This window comes from Cynoglossus semilaevis, chromosome 6 (assembly GCF_000523025.1).
Source record: "Cynoglossus semilaevis isolate Cse_v1.0 chromosome 6, Cse_v1.0, whole genome shotgun sequence".
NCBI lineage: Eukaryota > Metazoa > Chordata > Actinopteri > Pleuronectiformes > Cynoglossidae > Cynoglossus > Cynoglossus semilaevis.
In genome coordinates, this window is record NC_024312.1 from 4,169,733 (window position 1) to 4,182,985 (window position 13,253).

General features: G+C 46.3%; 1 protein-coding gene across 2 annotated transcripts in view; it reads left to right on the forward strand.

Annotated features, from left to right (window-relative positions):
* The window catches only part of LOC103379657 (G1/S-specific cyclin-D2-like), a 33,587-nt gene that overhangs the window by 2,121 nt on the left and 18,213 nt on the right, over positions 1 to 13,253 (forward strand). For both annotated transcript variants that reach the window (XM_008311270.3, XM_008311273.3), the window contains exons 3-4: positions 2,959 to 3,118; positions 10,152 to 10,300. In XM_008311270.3, coding sequence (XP_008309492.1) covers positions 2,959 to 3,118; positions 10,152 to 10,300 — 309 coding nt within the window. The remainder of the gene's footprint in view (positions 1 to 2,958; positions 3,119 to 10,151; positions 10,301 to 13,253) is intronic.

The following is a 13,253-nucleotide window of genomic DNA, read 5'->3' on the forward strand; positions in this document are numbered from 1 at the left end:
CGTGTTGGTCTTGTTTTCTGCACATAAGTCACCTTTTAAATGATGTGTTGATAATATGAATGTATGGCTGTACAGTAGAAGGGTTAGTGTGGACATTTTGAAAATCACATCAAAAACGTCCTCATGTTTCAAACTCCGCTGCCTTCCTCACTTCACTCTCTTCACCGTCACAGGAGGAGCACAAAGCTCCACAGTGAATTGTTCCACAAGGACGTTCTTTACTGTACAAGACCCTCCTGGACTGTACTGTAACCGTGCAGCATTTATGATGGTCTCCATCGCCATCTGGTGGTAGATATTTGCATAGAGCAACGAGGTCAGCTTGAACTGCAGCCAAAGCTCTGACTCTGTTCCTGTCAGCTACAGGGAGAGAGGGAGAGAGGAGAGAGGGAGACACAGAGAAATTCAAGTTTGCCTTTTACAGTTTAGCCCTCGTCCAAAAATAACTCTGCGTTTTCTGATATGATGTCACGCTGCCTTTTTTTGTCTGATCCTGACATGTTTTCTAACATTCACACCAGTCCATAGGGTCAGCGTGCTGCGTGCACGTGTTCGCCCAGAGTCTTGCGTTGTTTGGGCCCGGTATCTCCAGATGCTTTCACCAGTGCGAACCAATTAATTAACTCAGTCTCACATCAGATAACTATTTCCCCATTGCACTGCGGTGCTACATAAACATTCCTCGGTAAACAACAACCAATCCCACCCATGTTGTGAAAGAGGCCACATATTATGATTCAGACGTGGCTGATGTTTGTGGGCCTGCCTCGCTCGCTCGCTCGCTCGCTGGCTGACTGGCGGCTCTACCCGCTGGGCTGATTGCTGCAGTATATTCCACTTCTTGACGAGCTTCTGGCGGTTTCTCTGGCTTCCGTTAATTTCCTGGAATGTATTTCTGCTGGTGATTGTTGTGTCACGTTCAATCTTCACTCTGGCCCTCAGCGGTCACTGTGTTATAGTCGTAGGATTGACAAGTAAATGGAATGTGTGTTTTTTTTTAAAGTGGCGCGCCGTGAGCCAGAGGTCAGATCTCGTATATAGAAACGCACGCAGCCCAGCGCTGCACTCAGAGCTGCACTCAGAGCTGCACTCAGAGCTGCCCTACCTTTGTGCACAGTCTGGAGACAAAGCCCTCAGCCCTTGAACCGGTTGCTGAGGCCTCTTCTCACTGTTTCTGTATAAGGCAGTATTTTGGCTGACACGCAGATACAGGAAACAGAGATCAGCTGCTCAGGGCATGTGATTTTTTTTTTCCTCATCTTTGCTAACAATTTCTTGTAAAGAGAACCACAAAGTTACAAAGAAGGTGTGATCAGAGGAAGGCGGTATAGCAGAAGGAAGTGGCCGCCTGCCACTCTGTCAGCATATATAGTCTGTGTTGCAAGGTTGTCACGGCACTGTAACTATGGTTCTTGCAGAATGGCATCAAAGGAGAAGGACTTGAACTGTGAACGAGATAGAAAGACGCGGCGGTCTATGAGGCCCAGTGGACAGACAGGAAGTGCTTGACCAGAAAAATGCAAACCGTTCTATACGAACGGAACAGAAGTCAATGCAAAGGAAACACTCTAAGATGTCATCCAATTTAGTGGTAAATTGATGACAAAGCATGGCTGGGGGACGATGCGTGAGGAGGACGTGCAAGTATGGCCTGCAAATCTAGGTTAGGTTTAGTTGACTGGTTGTCATGCACATAATCAGCATGACTCCAGAGTCATAAGTGCCGAGTCATCAGAATGTGCACGATTGGATATAGTTGCGATATACGCTACGTTAGCAGCTTCTCACCAACCTCCCTGTTACTGTGTTCATTCAAGTATTGATTTGACAGCAGGCTCAGTGGCAGCCATGTTGAATCATCTCATGACCTGGTGCTTCCTCCCTCTCTCTCTCTCTCTCTCTCCCTCCCCCGTTCTCTCTCTCTCTCTCATAGTCCTACTCACAGGGCTGCAGGCCCGGAACCACACCATGAAATATTTTCCCAAATTAGTCACTGACTCTTCCGTTAATCACCTCCTTTAGGAAGAAGTGAAAGTAACAATGCAGAGAAAAGTATGCCACACCTAATGGCCCTGCACACACACACACACACACACACACACACTGCACAATCTTGCATCAAACTTTCCTGAAACACCCGAATCAAAAATTCTATTAAGCTGTGATCCTGTAGTTTCTGACATATTTGATCATTGTTGGGTTTTTTTTAGCTCAAACAATCACTGTGTTCCATTTTAGATGTGGAAAAAAGATATGACATAATTCTAAATAAATCTTTCCTAGAAAGCCGATATTGTTTGAAAGAACCAAGTGAAGAGCTTTAGCAGATTTGGAAGCAAAAAAAAAAACTACATAAATAGATTTTTTAAAAAATCCCATTCTCTCCTGTAACAGTCAGTTAAAATAAAGGAAAGATTGAGTTCAGAGATTAAAGTGTTTATCTGTTCAAGATAACATGGGCTGATAACTGAGCCTGTTCAACAAGCACAGTCTTTCTGTCCATACTCTGTCTCCATGTACACACACACACACACACGCACACACACACACTCACACCCGCTGCAAAGCCTCTGGTGGGCCTCTTTAGGAAAGTCCCCAGATGCCAGACAGACAGACTGGGAGGGAGGAAAGTGTTGTGAGGTCACCTGGCTTGGTGGCGCTGCTGTTGCTCCTGCAGCTGACCAAACCAAAATTCTCTTTTCACCTAGTCAGAAAGCAGGTTGCAAACAAGTGGCTCGGGGTTCACAAATAAGTCCATGGATCACCCGCAGAGGGTCACTGGTGTTTTTTTGTTTTTTTGTATTGTTTTAAAGAGGCCTGGAGTCTTATTCAGCAACTGCAGTTACATGTCACCTTCACGGCCTTGTTATTTTATGTAAACAAGTGGTTTAATTAACATTTTTGTCCTAACTCTCTCTCTCTCTCTCGGCCCTCCACCTTCTGCCCCTCTCTGTCCAGGAATGGGAACTGGTGGTGTTGGGGAAGTTGAAGTGGAACTTGGCAGCGGTGACACCAAATGACTTCATTGAGCACATTGTGAGACGGCTGCCACTGCCTGAGGATAAGCTGGCACTTATTCGCAAACACGTCCAGACCTTCATCGCCCTCTGTGCCACAGGTAGGACATGGCAGGGCTTTAATGTCCAATTTCTTTTCTTTTTTTTTTCTTTTTTACATTTTTCACTCCCGAGTCATTTAAGTGATAACCATTACCTGCAGAGGGGTAAAAAAAAAACAAGTCCAAAACATGGAGGACAATTTAAGCGTTAGACACTTATGTCTTATGTCCGTCGTTTGTCTTCCCTCCGACTGGTATGTGGTCGTGTTTGAGAGGCGTATCAGTGGCTCGCAGAGCATCCAGTGACACTTCAAAGCAGACTTAGCCTGGTTGAGGGGCATTCCCATGTCACACAGGGTCGGGAAGAGGAATGGACAGGGGTGGAGGCAGGCACGCCATTGTCTCTCCGGTCTTGAGGTGAATTGTTCCCTCAAGATCAAACATCCAGCGAGTCGTGGGAGGACCAGGGAGCCCTTAACCTGATCTGGAGAGATGGGTTAGCGGAGATAGAGGAAAGAAGAGAGGAGTCAGAGAAAGGCAGAGAAGTGTATTGTTTTTGCGCTGGCAATTCTAAGGCATGTCATGTTTTCATATTTCTCCTCCCCCTTTTCCCCGCAACCAACTTCTCACGCCTCCCCACCCCACAGCTGGAGGACATGATAGCTTTCCCATGTTGAGTTCCCATGTTGAGATTCAGTACAGGGCAGGTTTCTCCTGTTTGCGTCACCTCCATCCAAGCCTCAAATGAGACAGAGAAACCAGACCCTTGCACCGTGACACGGTTATCTTTTATCATTGTTATCTTAATCATTATTTATGATTAATAAAAAGCTCCCTCAAACAGATATGCCAACCACAAACACTCATGGGAAACGGCTCATTGTGCTGCCGGTATGTGTGGGGAGATAGATGTGTTAAAACAAGGGAGGTGACAGGTATTTAGCACACAAAAGAATGGAATCCCTTGCAGTGATTGTGCAATGCATTTGAAAGGGTGAGAAAACTTTGCAACAAAAGTTCACGTTGGAGGAGAAACACTTGTATTTCTAAAAACCTCTTCTACTCCCTTTTTTTTTTCTCGATCCTGCCTCGCTATCAGTTGCTCTCGCCCCACATCTCTCACCCCTCGTTTTGTGCCAGCGCAGTAATGTGAGGAATGACAGCGTGTCAGTGATCGGACCAATTCCCAAAGCAACATTGTGAAAGACCCAGCGTGCACTTTGTCCTTAATTGCTTCAATGAGGCAGTGGAAATAAATTTATGAGCCTCCAGGAGTCGTCCTCCTGCCATCGCGTTTCAGAGGAGAGACTTCTCTGGAGTTAGCGCTGGATTAGCAACAGGCCATTAATCTGTGTATACTCTCCTCAGACATGTATCCAGGCAAACACAGAGTGAGGGTAAGTCAGAGACCGAGGGAGCGAGGGTGAGTCAACAGTTCGGTGCATCTGAACATCTCTGGGAATTCGAAACCTCGTTTGTGGAACGTTCCCAGCAGTAAATCTTTGGGGTTATCTGCCCAGGATCCTCCTCGAGCGTAGCTGAGAGAAGGTAAAGACGCGACAGAAGGTGGAGGTCTCTCAGGAGGATTTACGTCCGCAGAGACATTTGACAACGGGTCACCTGTGGCCCCGGCTATTTCACACGGGCCTTTCAGGCCGCCATCCGCCCGCCACTCCCTCCACTGCACCCCGTGTATTGCAAAAGAAAACACACATAAAAACCGCAGCTCTGTGTTTTCAAAGGAACAAGAGGGAGAAGTGGGGAATAAGGCCTCTCGTTCCTAATGGCTCCTCTCTTTTGATGAAACAGTTCCGTTCGAGCCACTCGGTGGGATTTTGTCAGGTGGCGCAGGCTGGCTCTGTATTAATTAATAACATTGGCCGGTCCATTCACAACTATGCAAATGGCTCAGGGGTCTCAGCTAGAGGCTGAGAGAAAGGAGACAAAAGGCCCGGCCCTTACATTTCATATGCAGAACCATGCGAGGGTCAGCGCTGCGGGGCCACTTGATAGGAAACACCAGTGGTTCCCCGAGGCAGACCGCCAGATAATAGCCCAGAAACAAGCTCATTAAGGGAGATTATCAGCCTCCATTCCTACACACAGACACCAAGCACTCCGAGCTTCCTCTTCCATTATTATTCAATGGAGGTAAAGTGGGAGAATGGACGGGGTCTACGGGGCAGACAGATGCACCCCAACCTATCTTCAGTAGTTACTGAGCTCCTCGCCATATTGGAAGGGATTAAAGTCTACTCTTTTTTTTTGTAAGGACCGCTTACAGCTTTCTGTAATGCTATGCATGGAATGGTGACAATAGTTATAGAACATGAGCAAAAGAAAATTCTGGAACATGACCAGCGCCGTGCGGCAATAAAGAGGTGATTGTCCCCCATGGACACAAAAGTGATATGGATACAAGTTACAGAGCTGGGAGATTAGCTGGTTAGTTTAAACTAACCAGTGACTAGATAACAAAGACTCTGTCACCAGGGTGTTCAAGCAGTTCAAGTTTGTTTTAAAAAAATTAGGCAAGAAATGGCTGAAATTTAAGTTATAATAATATAATAATAGCTTCTTTTTGGCCGGGCTAAATAAAGATGTTTCATTTTAGCTCATTGATAAAGCCACATACAGTAGATACAACTAGCATTTTAGTAAGATATAGCAGGAACAGCTTAAAGATTGAGCAGAAAATATACATATTAGCAAAATAGTAACTAACATTTAGACTAAAAATTGCCAATAAAAAGCTAAAGATTGGCTAAAAAAACATAGGTAGCTCAAATAAAGTTCCATGTAAGTAAAGTCAATTAGACATCCTGAGCTAAACTAGCAAAATGTGGCAGAAATGAACTACAAAATATGTCAGAAATAGGAAATATGTAGAAAAAACGTTTATGAAAAAAAAGGGCAAAAGTAAATAAATGCCACTAAATTAGACAATCTACAGGATAAAGGTTAAAGGTTAAATATTATTCTCTAATATGTGATACATGATCCATGGTAGCAGTTATACACTTCTGTGCTCCATCAACTTTAGTGACCTCTCCGACGTAGATGTTGAGTTTCACTTTGACTTTAGGCAGGATCGCCGGAGCTTCCTGGCCAAGTGACTGCAGCATGAAGAATCCCCTCCAGCCACGGCCGAGGCACACTGGGGACGAATGATCCGTCTCAGATGTGGTCAAAGAAAAGGTCTTTACTGGTGTTTGTTGACATAAAACTCCCTTCATGTTTGATGAGTCAGAACCTCGACAAATTACCCACCGCATCCAGCAAATTATCATCCCTCATCGTCAGGTCCGGTCCGGGTGTACAGTCAACAGATGAGGCAGGAAGACGCTTCCTGACAGTCTGTGCCCAAAAATGTGAACGCCAGTGAGTCACTGAGTGGCATGTCCTGAGTTTCCCTCCCCCGTTCACCTTTCTGGTATAATCAGCACCACACTCTAAATACTGTGGTCATCTGAGTCACTCCAGAAACACTAAAAAGAGAGATTTGTCCTTCTTTGGAGGCCGCGGAGATCCCACTAGAACAGTCTGGGAATGCAAACTTACATGTTTAGGTTGGAGTCCACATTAGAGCTCTGCTGTGTAATACTTTTGAGGGTTGTTGTTTTGTTTTTTGGCCCAGTTTGACAAACGTGTTGGCATCAGCAGTGGGAGAGACGTTGGGTTTGAATCCAGTTACTTTATCAACAAGAATTTGATAAATGTTTTTAGTCGCTACATCTTAAAATTGCTGGTCAATCGATGACCCTTTGAGTTGTCACCTGTTACCGCAGACCGCAGGGAAATGACAGCCGGCGTTAGCATTTAGCATTTTGCCCCTAAGAAACATCATGTTGTTTCAGCCGAGGTCACTGTAGTTCATCCACAGACCGAGACTAAGGAGGAAGGAGCAGAGGAGTCCTCTTGTTTTAATCTGACTTTCACATATTACTAATGGTGAAGCGGAGGAGGACATTGTCGGGACACAAGCGTTGATACAATAGCTCTATTGAACACACCTTTCTGAACAGTATTTGAACCGTACATAACTGCAGTTATCAGGTTGACTCAGTATGACTCAGACTCTCCCTCGCAGGCTTTGTTTTCCATTTGTCTCCAGAGTGACAGAGTCTGATACAAGACAAGAGTGTAATACGATGATAGCCCAGTGGAGTTGTTACCTAATCACTGATCTCCTCTGTTACACGTGGACTCACTCTGGAAATCCAGTTAGGAAGATGTTGTTTGTGCATCTTGCAGAGCTCCGTGACGTGGACCTTCCCAGTAGCCCTGCGCAGACGTGTTTTGACCAGCAGGGCCGTCGGTGGACAAGCTCAGTGTCATGCCAATTTCAAAACGATGTTTGTTTTCGGCCCTAATCAGTCAGCGGGCCGTGGGTCCTCGTAGAGCTGCTGGTTTAATAAACAAGGCCAATGAGGCCTACACGTATAGAATACAAGACCCTGATTTATAGCGCTCAAGCCGGAGGAGTGTGTGTGAAAAGGAGAGCAATTTCTTTCCTCTTTTGGCCGTTGTTCAACTTTCCAACTTTAATTAATTTACAAGTTTAATGTGCATACTGTGCATAGCAGCCACCCAGGAGGAGTGGGCCATGTAGGGAAGCGGAGTGTGTGGACCGGAGTCCTGGGGATGAAGTTTCATTGGGGTAAGAACTCGGTGCAGCAGAGACGAGGGGGCACGGGGAGGAGAAAGGGCCATTGAAAGGGGGTGAGAGGCTCGCAGGCCAGGCCAGGCCAGCCAGCCACCGCTCACTGGGAGCTTTCCACTGCAGGCGTCCCCACTCAGCTACATACACTGTTTATCTTCAACATGAATATCAATGAGGGCCTCCTAAAATACGGCCATTCTTCCTCCCACATGCAGCAGCCACCAGGCCCGAGTGTCAGCCCGCATCGGCTGCACGCGCGCGTCCTTGTTCTGCTACAGACCTGTCTTGTCTGGAGTGCGAAAAATCAGCTTGCTACCCCACTGGCCAACACTCAGCTCTCCCACAAACCTGCATCTATGCTGCGTGTGTGTGTGTCTGTGTGTGTGTGTGTGTCTGTCTCTGCTGCATCTTCAACCATGTAGGAATGGCTTCATTGTGTCTCTCGGGGGTGTCCGTCTCCCGCGGCTGTCAGTCGGCCTCACCGCACACGTACAGTAAATCCGTGTATGCCTTTGTCCTTTTTTCCCCCCACTATAGAAACTCGTGCTCCTACGGCAGTGATGTAATGCTGAGGGGCTTTGTCTGCTCTTTCCTCTTGGCTCAAGGTAGCCTTCAATAAATCGCCTCTTGGCGGAGGCCCAGCAGCTAACACAGGGGTGTATAATAAGTTCATTTATTTGTCAACACTGAGCCCACAAGATGAGAAAGCGCTCGGCTGTGCATGTTAAAAAGGCAGTGAGGGGCTGCCTTTACAGCTATCAAAGGGCCTACCTCTTTGATTCCACATAAAAAAAAAAGAAAAAAAAGGAAGAAAAATCTCCTTCAGAGCCTATTGCGTGCCGTTTGCTTTGCAATTGAATATGGCAATATGTTAATGTGCAGTCTGTTTCTATGCACCCGCTGCCCACTCCTCCAGCCCATAGGTGGCCCAAAAAAGAGAGGCATGCCTGTGGGCCGCGTGGAGGAGGGGGGCGGTGGGGGGGTTGACGGGAGGCAGGAGTTGAGGGTCACCGGAGGGCGACTCTTTTCTTCTTCCAAAAAACCTCACAAGACTCTGGACGCAGACTTAAGAGTGATGAGCGGCGACGTTGTCTTCGCGCCCTCTCCTCTCACCCCACCTCCTCCTCCTCCTCTTCTTCTTCTTTCTCACCCTGTCGCCATCCTGTTCATCCCATCTTCTTCGTCACCCCTCACCCCCTTCTGACCCCTGTCGCCCCCCCTCCTCCATCCAGCCGTGCTCTTTGTCCAGCCTGTCTTCTTGAATTGTTATCAGCAGAGAGGGAATGGATGCCGGCTCTGCCTCAATTGGGTGAAATGAGGTGATGACTCTGGACAATGGAGTCACACTCTTCTGCCTTCCCTCATGCAGGTCCGCCACTCTATTAATATGCTAAAAGATAGGAGGGCCGCCAACGCGAACCGCTGCCTGTTGCAGCAACAAAGCCTGGGGCATGTGTGCCATTCACTGCCCCCCGGCTGAGCAGGCCATGTGTCGTCCAAAGGAGAAAGATAGAAGTTGAGCAAGAACAGGCTGAGAGTGTGTGTGTGTGTGTGTGTGTGTTGTGAGCAGAGAAAAACTCGCGCTCCCTCTGTCTGTCTTGTCTGTCTCCCTTTCGCCTCACTCTCCCCCCTCTATGCCAGTTGCCTTGCCTTTTCGGGCTTCTGGCCCGTTCACAAGCTGTCTCATTTGCATTATGAATGACAGTGAGGGGAGCTAACAAGGTTATTGGTCTTTGAGACGCACGCCTGTGACCACACGTGGAAAAAGGACCTACAGCAGTGAGCATTGGCAGAGGCACTGAGCCTCTTTATTCCTCCCTTTCCAAGCGCTATGGGGCTTTTTTTCAGCGAGCACACGATTTACTCAGGAGATGGAAGAAAAAAAAAGGGGCCGGGCTGGAGAAAAGGGGGGACTGGGGTGGGCTGGGGTGGGGTGAGGGTAGTTGCTTTTCAGCTCCTTTACAAGCCAAGTGAACCCCTCATTATCCAGGCCTCTGGTCATTAGCGAGCGCTGCGTTCAGACCCGGTACAATGGAGGGATTATTTATTAGCTGGATCTTTAAATCATATTGTCTCTGGAAGAAATGTACCTGAAGTCGTAAATGGCAAAAGTGTGACGTAAAAACGTCATCATCAGGTCAACATAAAGGACAGCACTTTTCAGTGTGTGTTCAGGTGGTTGAAGTCGTAGAGATGGATTAAATATCAATGTTGTGTTTATGATGTTAGAAATAAGATGGCATTCTGGATTATTTTCTAAAAGGTTAAAAGCTAACAATTAGCCATAAAATAGCTGTTGGAAAGTGTGGACTGTAGAATTATTGTAAAAAAAACTCAAAATAAAAAAAAATCAAAATGAGAGAAGTAGTCACAAACACACGGAAATAACTGAAAACTCACTCTTCTTTTCTCCTTTTCCTACTTTCCCAGATTTCAGATTTGCCATGTACCCCCCCTCCATGATTGCCACAGGAAGTGTGGGGGCAGCGATCTGCGGCCTCCAGCTGGATTCAGCGGACCAGTCACAGTGGGGCGAGGGTCTCACAGACCTGCTCGCCAAAATCACAAACACAGAAGTGGTGAGTTTATCTATTACTACCTCAGACTGTCCCCTGGTGGTGAAGCAGGAAGTGCCGTCTCTGTTTTACTGAGGGGCTAAATTCCTGTGTTTTTGTTAGTCACCGTTCAGCCGTTCGGTGCTGGACTTCCTTCTTGAATGTTTCTGACTAATAATTGAATAAGGAGTAGTTAATGTTCTCCAGTGTCTCTGCAGCATCAGTAACCAGTGGAACGACAGGAATTTAAACTTTATCAGCTGCTGCTGTTCATCTTTTATTTACTCTAAACGCGGTGAGATTTACAGATCCGTAGAGTTTCTGACACGAGTTTGACAACCGACAATGTCACGACCCAACGACCGCCGTCAGTGTAATTCAGCGATTCTGTACTTTTTTCAAACTGACAGACTTAGTATCCAACTAACGAGTGAGACTAGTGGATTTAATAGATAGTCTGTGACGTCGGCTCTTGGATGATCCAAGATTGAAATGTGTTTTTTTAATGAAGGTATTTTCTGCGCCTCGTTGCAAATCTGTTTAACGAGAAGCAAAGCGAATTAAAATGGTCCCAAACAGATAAATCTGCAACTTCCAGTACGATTTACAGCACAAAAAAATTATAAATATGCATCGCAAAATTGCTTGCGTCCATTGATCAAACAGGGCAGTGTGGCTGAGTCAGCCGCTAACCTTACTGCATAACTCACCTCCTCGTATAAAAACCCTCAGGAATCGAGGCAGGTTAAGAGCACGTACAGCGCCGTTCACTCCTGTCACTGACAGGAATGCTGGGTACAGTGAAGGCTGCGGCGCTGGGTGAACTCAGTCCAAACACAGGCAGGGCCTCGGCCGACTCCTGCAGTTGTCTGGCTTTCGTCACTCAGATAAATGGGACAGGGCTACGGCTAAATCTGGTTCACTGGGAGAGTGAGTGAGGTGGACAGAAATACAGGAACGTTATCAGCTTTATTTAGTCTCGCCGGGAGGTTTGTCTTCTGCCAGTACCTTTACGGGTTCTGACGTCGTGGTTCTAGGTAGGTAGCTAATCTGTAGAACTAAACTGTGGAATCTATTCTCGCCCCGAAGCAACATGATATCTGTTTATGGAACTTATGGAAGTGGTGCTGTGGTGGGACTCCCACCTCCCACCTGAAGTCCCCAAATCTCAGGTTGGGTTGTATGAAAAAGAGCGTCCAACAAATTTATACGGACTACTCTGTGGCGCCCTCTAGTACCTTTTTGGGCGGACTACTCTGTGGCGCCCTCTAGTACAACCTCTTTTTGTTTTTTTTGTTAATGGAACTCAAGGACGAGTCGTTAATTTAATATTTTATCTTCCTTTAATTCGAGTGGTCGACTTTTCCCCATTATATTTGTAGTTAAGACACCAGCACTTTTTTGTCCAACATTTTTGGACAAGTGTCAAGTTATCAGACACACACTGAGTCCACTGGTCCCTAACAGCCCAACAGTTGTCGGCTGCTGTGTCCCTTTAGTCCCAAAGCTGCTGCCTTGGCACTTGAGCAATAACAAACATGTTGAAAATGGCTTCAAGTTAGTAGCCGCAGACTTAATACAAACATGAACGTTTGTGTTCCTGTGAGCACACTGCACGGGGGACAGATCAAAGGCCGTGACACCGATTCAACGCCTCCGCCCCGGTATGTTAAATTGTCTCCCAAGACGAGGGGAAGTAGGAGGAGGAGGAGGAGGAGGAGAAGGAGGAAGAAAGTTGTTGAAGTGTGTAAAGGACACCGAGGGGGTGTCGCGCCTCCCTCGCGACAATCAACCCTCTCTCATCTCCTCCTATGGTCCATAATGCATCACTGCTGGAAAGCAGGGCTCCCTCTGGTGCGAGCTGTGTGAAGTCTCGCCCGGCAGCTGAGGAAAAACAAATAGCTGGCCTCAGCGGTACAGGGCCTGTGTGTGTTTAGGCCGCGAGGTCTTAGACTTAAGGGAATTAAGTCGCTCTGTGTGTCTCTATGATCAACTCCTCACATTCCTGGATTCAGACAAGCCATTGCTCTGGGTAAACACAGGAGGGCAAAGCAGAGGGCATCCGTCCTAATTCAACATATACATGAGGGGCTTTACTGCACACTGCGCAGCAGCTGGCCAACATACACACACACACAGAGAGAATCTCATGGTTTATAAGAAATTACATCAGACTTCTGCAGCACGTTTTAGCTGCATTTAAGGCCATTACTACAGTTTTTCACTAATTGAGCACGTAGGCTGCAGGATACTTTACACCAGGGGTCGGGAACCTATGGCTCGCGAGCCAGATGTGGTTCTTTTGATGACTGGCATCTGGCTCTCAGAGAAATCTAAGCTGGCGTTTCTTAAGACAATAAGTAATAAATAATTCTGCTGACATTCAAGTGAAACATTAGAGAAATCAGAGTGTTCAAATAATCTTTAAAATTATAGTTATATATTCGTGCCTTTGCGCTGCGCTGTGTTGAATAATTGGGTAAAATCATCAGCGTCTCATTGATAAAATTAAAATAATAAAATAAATTAATGATGAACCTGTTGTATTCAATGACCCTACGATAAATTAAGATTTTTCTTACGTGGTGTTTAATAAACGTGTAAATAAGACAATGGCATCGAAATCATCCAGCTCCAGAAAAGTCGCATAAATCGAAAGAACTATTTTATGTATTGTATAACTTCAGTATAAGAGCGTTATTTTACAAAAAAAAAAGAAAAATGATCAGAGACTTACTCTAAAACGATTGGTCTTCTTTAAAAACTCACATTTAGTTTGACTTTTTTGGCTCTCTCTGCTGAAAAGGTTCCCGACCCCTGCTCTACACCATAGATTCCTTGAAGCCAAACCTCACCCTCACCCGTTCGACAACAGTCACTGCAGAGATATTTTACAGTCTAAATTGGGTTTTGGCCATCGTCATCATCAGGCAGTTTGGTTGAAACGCTCTTCGAAGATATCCAACCGTAGAGGCAG